Source organism: Cheilinus undulatus, linkage group 11 (assembly GCF_018320785.1).
Source record: "Cheilinus undulatus linkage group 11, ASM1832078v1, whole genome shotgun sequence".
Classification (NCBI taxonomy): domain Eukaryota; kingdom Metazoa; phylum Chordata; class Actinopteri; order Labriformes; family Labridae; genus Cheilinus; species Cheilinus undulatus.
In genome coordinates this window covers 50,384,976-50,395,400 of record NC_054875.1, presented here as the reverse complement: position 1 = coordinate 50,395,400, position 10,425 = coordinate 50,384,976, and the positions used below count along the sequence as shown (strand labels likewise).

The 10,425-nt window shown below is 38.7% G+C and overlaps 1 protein-coding gene across 2 annotated transcripts in view; it reads left to right on the top strand.

Annotated features, from left to right (window-relative positions):
• The first annotated feature begins 6,225 nt into the window (after positions 1-6,225).
• cables2b (Cdk5 and Abl enzyme substrate 2b) overlaps positions 6,226-10,425 on the top strand; it is a 78,934-nt gene continuing 74,734 nt past the window's right edge. For both annotated transcript variants that reach the window (XR_005992565.1, XM_041799492.1), the window contains exon 1: positions 6,226-7,532. Coding sequence is in view for 1 of the 2 variants with exons in the window: in XM_041799492.1 (XP_041655426.1) it covers positions 6,940-7,532 (593 nt within the window). In the remaining variant the exon portion in view is untranslated. The remainder of the gene's footprint in view (positions 7,533-10,425) is intronic.

Genomic DNA, 10,425 nt, shown 5'->3' with positions numbered 1-10,425 from the left:
TCCTCTGACCACAGAACAGTTTTCCATGTTTCCTCTGACCACAGAACAGTTTTCCATCTTTCCTCTGACCACAGAACAGTTTTCCATCTTTCCTCAGTCCATGTTAAATGAGCTTTGGTCCAGAGAAGACGGACCACGGTGTTTCTGGATCCTGTTCACATATGGCTTCTTCTCTCCATGATCCAGCTTTGACTGTCATTGGTGGATGGCACGGCCAACTGTGTTGACAGACGATGATTTCTGGAATGTTCCTGAGCCCATGCAGGGATTTCAGATTTGGAGATGTTAAACCTTCCAGCTGTTCTAGATGCTCACTCTCACCATGCCGCATCCTGTAGAAATATTCAGCAATAAAACATTTCAAGAGCTCATTTTTATCACTGAGGTTTTTGCGCTTATTCACTGCTCTAAACAACACAGAGAATGTGCTGAGTGAACGCTGTGCATTTTGTAGTCCATCAACGTTAAATTGTAGTTTCTCTACAGTAGACTCCTGTCACATCTGCTGAGTGTAGAGTGGTCTGGTTCCTTTAGTTCTCCTTTCCTACCCTTTTACTCCCACCTTTCACTGAGCCTGGGACGTTTTTATCAGGGTTAAGGAAAAGCTGACTTTTTTAGACTTTTCAAACAGACCTGTGTTTTGTCTTGTGTCTCACATCTTCCTGGTGTTTTCCCTTCACTGTGAGTGTGTCAGTAGTCTCACCTGTGCTTGACTGTCCCAGTCTCACCTGTGCTTGACTGTCCCAGTCTCACCTGTGCTTGACTGTCCCAGTCTCACCTGTGCTTGACTGTCCCAGTCTCACCTGTGCTTGACTGTCCCAGTCTCACCTGTGCTTGACTGTCCCAGTCTCACCAGTGCTTGACTGTCCCAGTCTCACCTGTGCTTGACTGTCCCAGTCTCATCTGTGCTTGACTGTCCCAGTCTCACCTGTGCTTGACTGTCCCAGTCTCACCTGTGCTTGACTGTCCCAGTCTCACCTGTGCTTGACTGTCCCAGTCTCACCTGTGCTTGACTGTCCCAGTCTCACCTGTGCTTGACTGTCCCAGTCTCACCTGTGCTTGACTGTCCCAGTCTCACCTGTGTCTGACTATCCCTGTGTACTTAGTCTGCTCCTGTCTTTCTGGGTCAGCTCGTCCCTGCCCGTGACTCTCCTGTGGTTTCTCCTCGTGTTTTTCTGTATTTTGCTTTTGGACTTCCTGTGGTCTGATTGTCTTGTAGGTTTTTATTTTGTTGGAATAAATCCTTGAGTTTAGTTCTGCATTTGGAGTCTCCTCTTCGGTTCCGTACTTTTGCCTGTGTGACCCTGTCACTCCAGGGAGGCCTCCTTCTGATCTATGAAGCTGCTTTACACCAGTGGTTCTCAACCTTGGGGTCAGGACCCCCTTTGGGGTCGCGAAACACTAAGAGGGGATCTCCAGAGTCCCTTAAAAAAAAAAACTAAGAATATTTTTAGAATTCCACTGTTGCCACTTTACACTTATTTTGCCAAATTTTAACAGGTTTTCATCATTTTTTCCCACAAATTTTAACACGTTTTTGCCATTTTAAACTCTTTCTGCCTGTTTTTGCTACTTCTAAACTAAATCTTGCTACTTAAGCTAAATGTTGCTTCCGTTGACCTATTATTGCCTCTATTACCACCGTTTTACCACTATTTATGCCCAATTTTTCCCATTTTAAGCACATTTTACTATCTGATATGCCCATTTTTGCCAGTTTGACCAATTTCTGCCCATATCTGCCTATCTTTCTTTCTCATTTAGCACTATTTTGCCAGTTTATATGGCTTTTTCTTCCTATTTCACCTGATTTCCACCCATTTTGCCAATTTAAAGCCTTTTCAGCCACTTTTTTAATTCCCTCTTACCACTATTTATGCCCATTTTAGCCTCCTTCTAGTTATTTATTTTCCACTTCTCACCTATTTCTGCTACTTTTAAGATCCAACTTCACCACCTTTTCCACCATTTTTTTGCCATTATTAACCATTTTATTCAATTTTTAAACTATTTTTATTTTTTTTATTTTTTTTTTACAAAATAGATTTTAATATTTTTAAGAAGGCTTTTTACTACACAAATGATTTAAAGAGTTTTGTTTCATTATAGGAGTGGTTATTTTTTCAGGTTAAATATAAAATAAGGATATCACAACTTGCCTTAGACAATAGACAATGATTTTGCTGACCTCCATGGTCCCCCAGTTTGGCTGGGCCCCAGAAAGCTCTCCCCTTTATCCCTCTTTATGGTCGTCCTTGTCTCCACATGACTATTCTTAATTGTGCATGGCTGTGTTCAACCACCTTCAGGTCCAGTGGGGGTCCCCGGTCTCTGGCACCTTTATTTTTGGGGTCCCTGGTCTCTGGCATTTTTATTTTGGGGGTCATGGGCTGAGAGAACCCCTGCTTTATACAATGATGATATAACTTGTAGAGATTGCAATACCTAAAAGTCACCACAGGGGGGCAGCTGAGGACAGAAGAGCTGATGTGACACCCCTGCTGCTGAACTAAAGCCTCCATTCATCTGCAGGAAAAACCTTTACAGCATCAGAGAGAGAGATTTAATATAAATAAGCTGCAGAAACGAGGATGCATTCATGTATATAGATAGTTCTAGAATATTCCCCTCACCGTCTGAGTCCCTCTCTGCCCTAATGCTGCATTGACCCGTTATCCTGGCAGCAGCATCATGACCTTCCCATGATGCACTGCTTCTCTGCCCTCCGGTGGTCTCCTCTGCCAGCCTCACTGAGCATCAGAGATGGAGTCAGGGCAGCCATGGGCCTCAGCCGCGCCACGCCGGCCTCCTCTGCCTCATTATGTAACTGCAGAGCTGCTGTTGTGTGCAGAACTTTTTCCTGTTATAGTTTACATGCAGACACTTTCAGCACACTTTACACAGAAGATAAGACATGAACGAGGCTCATGCAGGGAGCTCTAGATCGTCTATTTCAGGCCTCATGAGATTGTGAGACTGTTTTTTCTTGCAGTGAGTTTGTGGTTTCTGCATCATGTAATATCTGTGATAAGCTCCTAAAGGTCATACTTCATGAAGAGTTTTTATCAGAGACAGCAGGCAAAGCTGTGAGATAATATCCGCCCTGTTATCAGAGCTGAGGATCGACTCTGAGCTGTTTTAGGTGAGCGGGTGTCAGAGGCAGCAGTATAAACTCATCATTGGATTACAGCTCTGCAATCATCCATGCAGCAGCTTTCACTACCATATCATCATCCCTCTACTGATGCATACCTCCCCCACCCCACCCCCCAGATTATCCTCTGCAGGTCTGCATCATCATACATATACCTGCTAGAGACTTTATAACCTGGTTCGTCAGGGGTCTGGCCCCAGAGCCCGCCTCCTCCTAAATGAGGAATAAGGAGCCATATTTGTCAAACCTTTGAAATTCAGTTAAGAGAAAATGTGCAGCTTCAACCTTAGCTGGAATACAACAATGACTGAGCAAAGAGAGAGGAGGAAACAGGTGTTTACATGCACATGCATGCTTTATTTTCACCCTGATAACCTGGACGTTTAAGCTGATCCAAAAAAAATTAACTCATCAGGAGAAAACCAGCTTACCTCTGCTGAGAAAAGGAGATTCAGAGGTTCAGATTTCATTGGAAATAACCACAATTTATCCTGCTGTTATCACAGGATAATGCATAAAAAAAAGCTGCATAAAATTATTTTGAATTGGAGTTTTATGTCAAAAAAAAATATTAATCCTTATAATTATTACATCATATAATGACATGGATTTCAGTTGTAGATGCTCCAGCTGGAGCTCAGCTGTGCTTCATTAGAGCAGGGGTCCTCAACCTTTTCAGCCCGTGACCCCAAAATAAAGATGCCAGAGACCAGGGACCCCCACTGGACCTGAAGGTGGATGGACACAGCCATGCACAATTAAGAATAGTCATGTGGAGACAAGGCTGTCCATAAAGGGGGGTAAATGGGAGAGCTTTCTGACACCCAGCCAAACTGGGGGCCCACGGAGGTCAGCAAAACCGTGGTCCACTGTGAAGTTAAGCTGTGAAAACCATATTTCATATTTAACCTGAAAAAATAACCACTCTTATCAAAGAAAAAAAATAGCCTTCTTAAAAATGTAAATCCCTTTGTTAAAAAAAGAATTTAAATGGTTTAAACATTATTACAGTGGGTTAAAAATTAGGAAAAAAATGGCAAAAATGGGCATAAACATTGGCTTAATGGGTCAAAGTGGCAAAAATGGGCATAAATAGTGGCAATAGTGATCTGACTGACATATTCAAACTCAGATCTCTTAAAAAAGCCCAGTCCAATCTTGGTGAACCAGACCATCCACTCTTTAAGAAGTTCACACTGCTCCGTTCTGGACGCAGATATGTCCTTCCATCATCCAAGACAAACAGACTGAAGAATCCTTTCATCCCGACTGCCATTAGCCTTTTAAATAGTTCAAAGTGAAATTTGCCCATGACTTATTTATTTTGATGCCATTGCCATTGTTTTCTGTGTCTTTGAATGTTTCCTATGGGTATGAACTTTTATTCCTATTGTGAGTGAAATTGCTTGTATGGTACTGCTGTCTGTGAAGCAAATAATATATGATAATATCCTCGGGGATAATAAAGATATCCTTGATCCTTGAAATGGGCATAAACAGTGGTAAAAATTAGTAGGAAAAAAAAACGTGGCTGAAATGGCTTAAATTTGCACAAATGGGTGGAAATTTATTGAAATGGATGAAAAACTTACTTAAACTGGCAAAAAAGGTTAACTGAGAAAAATAGGCAGATATGGGCAGAAATTGGTTAAACTAGCAAAAATCGGCATATCAGATAGTGAAATGTGGTTAAATTGGGGGGAAATGGGTGTAAAAAGTGGTAAAAATGGGTTGATAGTGGCAATAATGGGTCAACAGAGGCAACATTAAGCTTTAGTGGTAAGAATTGGTTTAGAAGTGGCAAAAACAGGCAGAAAAAAAGTGGTTGAAAAGTTTAAAACTGACAAAAATAGATGTCAAATGGCATAAATGTGTGAAGAAATGATAAAAGGGGTTTAAGAATTTGTCAGAATTTGTGTTAAGTGGTATATTCTAATTTTTTTAGGGCATCTTGAGACCCCCTCTCAGTGCCTCATGACCCCCAAGGAGGTCCTGACCCCAAGGCTGAGAACCACTGCATTAGGGAATGGGGTGGGGGGGGGTTCAATAACAAATTCCCAGCCTGCAGGGATTAGCGTGCCGTTTGCCCTGTAGGTTATATTTAGCAGGCTAACAGTGATCGTGGCCGCCCCGCTGAGCCGGCCAGGTGTCACTGGGCCTAGTGTTGGTGTCACTACAGGGATCACTGCAGACTAAATCCTCCAGGGTTTCATAACTAAGAGCCGGCAGCCAATCAAAGCCACTGTTAGATGGAGCAGAGGAGACAAGTCGGTTAATGCTTTAAGGATCTGAGCAGAGGAGTTACATGGACAGTAGTGGCTAAAAACCAGACCTGAGCCTGCTCTGTAAGCACCAGTTTATCCTGAAACCAGCAGAGGAGTTACATGGACAGTAAAATTTCACCAAACAAGAAAAATAAAATTTCAAAGCAAAATTTCACCAAAAAAGAAAAATAAAATTTCAAAGCAAAATTTCACCAAAAAAGAAAAAATAAAATTAAAAAACAAATTTCATCAAATAAGAAAGATAAAATTTCAAAAAAAAATCACCAAATAAGAAAAAATAAAATTTAAAAAAAAAATCACCAAATAAGAAAAAATAAAATTTCAAAGCAAAATTTCACCAAAAAAGAAAAAATAAAATTAAAAAACAAATTTCACCAAATAAGAAAGATAAAATTTCAAAAAAAATTCACCAAATAAGAAAAAATAAAATTTCAAAAAGAAATCACTAAATAAGAAAAAAAAATATCAAAGAAAAATTTCACCAAAAAAGAAAAAATAAAATTTAAAAGCAAAATTTCACCAAAAAAGAAAAAAATAAAATAAAAATAAAAAAATTTCACCAAAAAAGAAAAAATAAAATTTCAAAGAAAAATTTCACCAAAAAAGAAAAAATAAAATTTCAAAGCAAAATTTCACCAAAAAAGAAAAAATAAAATTTCAAAGCAAAATTTCACCAAATAAGAAAAAATAAAATTTCAAAGAAAAATTTCACCAAAAAAGAAAAAAAAAAATTCAAAGAAAAATTTCACCAAAAAAGAAAAAATAAAATTTCAAAGAAAAATTTCACCAAAAAAGAAAAAATAAAATTTCAAAGAAAAATTTAACCAAATAAGAAAAATAAAATTTCAAAGCGAAATCAATACAAAATCACTGAAAATGAAAAACAATCCTCAAACATCCCAAAATAATCAACGATGTTCATGCAAATACCCAAAAACACTTCTGATGAAGCTCCAAATATCTGCAAAAATCTCCCAAATTTTCTATGAAAATTCCTGATAATTTGATAGTAAATTCTTTCAGTATTTCTAATAGAAATGATTTATATTTTGTCAGAAAGCCAGGATGTAATGTCCTTATATGGGCATGAAGGGTCTTAGATTATTCCCAGTCGTCTTCTGTCCACATTAATGAAGAATATTACTCTGAGAAAATAATGAACAGCAGCATAAATATTGATTAAAACAGAGAATAAAACTAAAATGGCTGCTCGTTGTTCCTCCTATAATCCTGCTCACGTGTCATTTAGAGATAAACTATCGTCTTTTACAGCTCGTGCCTCCTTTTATGGTCACTATTTACATTTTTCTAGCAGCATGGTGAGTGCTGCGGAGCTAAACACGTCCCCCAAGGATCTGGCGCTACACGTCATCACGTTCTCTTATTTGGGCCAATGAGAGTCGAGGAGGGCGTAAAGGGCTCTAGCGCCGGGTAAAAGAGATTTGACAGTTGCGGGGCTGTCGCTGATCCGGAGTGGACTTCCTCAGAGGGACGGAGACCATGGCGGCGGCTGCTACCTGCGGCCAGCACGGCGCGGCGATATCCGCCGCCGTTAGCGGGAAAAAGGCGCACACAGGCCGGGAGCACAGCCGGAGGAGCAGGGAGAACTCTCGGCGGAGACAAGCCGCTCTTTTGTTCCTCAGTAACATCTCTTTAGACGGACGGCCGGTCCACAGTAACCCCGCTGACAGTGTCGGGAGCCGCCACCATAAAGACTCGGACTTGGATGGAGCCGAACCCGGCAGTGCGGCGGGAACAGCCCCCGGACTGTCTCTGGAGCTGGGGAGTAGTAACAGCTATGGGACGTTCTCCAGTCTGCCCGGGGCCACGAGCTCCGCCACACCGAGGACAGGACTCCTCAACATCCCGCCTATCCTCGTCCTGCCGTCGGATACGGGGTACAACGATGTGGGGAGCGCAGAGGTGCTGCTGGATTGCCGCAGAGGCTCGACTCCCTCACCGGGGAACAGTAACTTACTCACGCCGTCCCCCTCCAACACCAGCCTGCTACCGTCCCCTCTGGGACCGCGGAAGTCCTCGACTCTGCTGTCGGTCCAGAGCTGCAACTCGGTGTCCTCAGAGCCGAGACAGAGGTGAGACTCATGGATGTGGTTCAGACTCATGGATGTGGTTCAGACTCACGGGTCTATGATCTATGATAGTCCTGTAGAGAGTCTGTGTGCCTGGTGTCATGGGTCTGTTATTACTGATCTAGTCTAGTGAGGCTGTTATTATGGGTCTGTCCTCTGTGTGCATTACAGCTTTTTAAGGCTGGATCTGCCTGTTTTCAGACTTTTCTCCTCTAGAAATAAGAATATCAATATATTTTTTTAAAATGAAAATGATAATAATAGTTATAATGATAATGATAATAAACAGTAATAATGGTAATAATAACAAAAAGAATAATAGTTATTTTAATTTAAAAAGATAATAAAATTGAAATAATGAAATAAGAATAATAATAAAAATAAAATAATGCTAATAATAATATAAATAAAAAATCATGATAATGAAAATAATAATAATGATAACAATAAAGATATGATAATAACTATTATTATAATAGAAATAATCATGATAATAAAAATAATAATAATCCTGAAGTTGGACTGAGTTATGTGGATCAAAATCAACTACCACTGACACGTCAAAGAGACAACACAACACACATTTTTAGATATTTTTCTTCTTTAAAAAGAAAGTACCAGAATGATAATCTCTGAAATCACCACTAAAAATAATACTAATTAAACCTGTGTGACACCACAGAGTAAATAAAGGTTATAAAGACCTAGTATGGGATCATTTTTCATTTTTGATGACCAGAAATGGACAGAAAGTCCAGAACTCTGGCTAAATCATACAGAAACACTGGTGACATTTCTTAAAGGAGTAAACATTTCCTCTCATGTGTTTTAAAATATTAAAATCAACATAATTTCACCCTCAAATGGTGTAAAACAAACTATTGAACTGAAGGTGAACAAAAATAGCAGCAGAAATAAATAACAATAAAATTAACACGCATGAATTAATTTATGACCAGAACTGATCATAAACATCAAATATTGATTATTATTTTTGGGAATTTAACAATCTAAGTGCCAGTTTCAATGAAACACTCCCTGGTGTTTGAAAATAACAGTAAATGCACATTTGAAGGGGTTATCACAAACATTATGTCAATAATGAACCACAACTCTGACTTTATGCATAATTAGTTTCTAAATTTTAAGTTTTTCATAGACTCAGGTTCTCATAGCGATAAATGGACACCAGACGAATATAAATAGGAAACTTAAAAATATTTTTTGGACATAATTTTTAAAACCAAGATCAAACCTGATCATAAATTTAAAACACCGATTGCTATGAATTTAACCCTTAAATGCCAGTTTAAATTTAAAAAAACTAAAAATGAAATATTTTCATGCACTTCATTTAAATTATATCTCCTTGAAGGGATTTTCACAGCCTTATGTTGATAATAAGCCACAACTTTGATTTTTATGTTTGTTTGTTTCATTTTAAGATTTTATGAAATTCTTTCACTCAGAGTTTTCTTGATCAGAAATGAACGGCACACATAAATATTCTCAAATTTTTTTTTTTTTTTTTTTCAATTACTTTTGCATTAATTTTTAGATGAAGATCAGACCTGATCATAAATATCAAATATTTATTATTTTGGGGGGAATTTAAATCTTTCAGTCATATTCACAGCCTTGAATATGTTAATAATTATCAACAATTTTGCATTTGATTTAATGCATTATTATTTTTCTTATTTTAAGAAATGGTTGCTATAGCGCTTCTGCAGAAAACCAGGAAAAGATCATGTCATTTCCTCTCATGCCAACTATGATAAAAGACATTATGATGTTTGGTGATGAACAGGAAAACTGCAAATTTGACTTGAGGATTAAACTCTTATTTTATAAATGCATGCTTTTACTGTGATGGCTGGAGGGTCAATGGTTGTGGTTTTAATGGGTTTGATGGGATGTTTTTGGTCCCCAACAGCCTGAGTGGGTAGAAAAGTCTACAGAGATTATTACTGACCTGTCACAGGTTCTGGTGGTAAAATTTATAATTCTACTGAAAAAATCTCCTCCTTTAAAGTTTATGTTGTTAGCATTAACACAGTTAAAATAATAGAAAATGACCAGAGAAGCCCCAAAATGACCTGAACACTCTAAGATGTCAGACTCGATCACAGCAGGGGCAGAATTGTGAATTGGGTCTAACCTGAGGGCCTAACAGGGTCAAAATGTCCCATAAATTGTCACCCTCTTTTAGGGAAAAACCTTAACATTGATGATAAATGTGATAAATGTGGAGTTTGCATGTTCTTCCCGTGCACGCGTGGGTTCTCTCCAGGTACTCCGGCTTCCTCCCACCACCAAAAACATGCTCATTAGGTTAACTGATCACTCTAAATTGGCCGTAGGTGTGAATGTGAGCGTGCCTGGTTGTCCGTCTCTATGTGTTGTCTGTCTTTATATGTCAGCCCTGCGATTGACTGGTGACCAGTCCAGGGTGTACCCCGCCTCTCACCCAGTGACAGCTGGGATAGGCTCCAGCCCCAACCCCGACCCGGAACGGAATAAGGGGTATAGAAAATGGATGGATGGATTGATGATAAATGATTTTGAGACTAAGAAAAGAGTCCATAAAAATATGTGGCTTTTAACACTTAAAATGCTGGATAAAATTCAAAATTGTGAGATTCACAATTCAGAATTGTGAAATGTCAAAATATAAGATAATATTCAAAATCATGAGTTTAAAAGGTCAAACAATAAGATAAAAATGTAGGATTTTGAATCTAAAAGATCCATTTTTGTGATTCAAAGTCAAAGTTAGGAGTTGAAAAGGTCAAAATATAAGATAAAACTTTAAATAATTCATTTTAAATGCCGCTATGAGAAAAAAGTAAATTATGGGTTATAAAATTCAAGATGAGAAGAAATTTTTCAATTT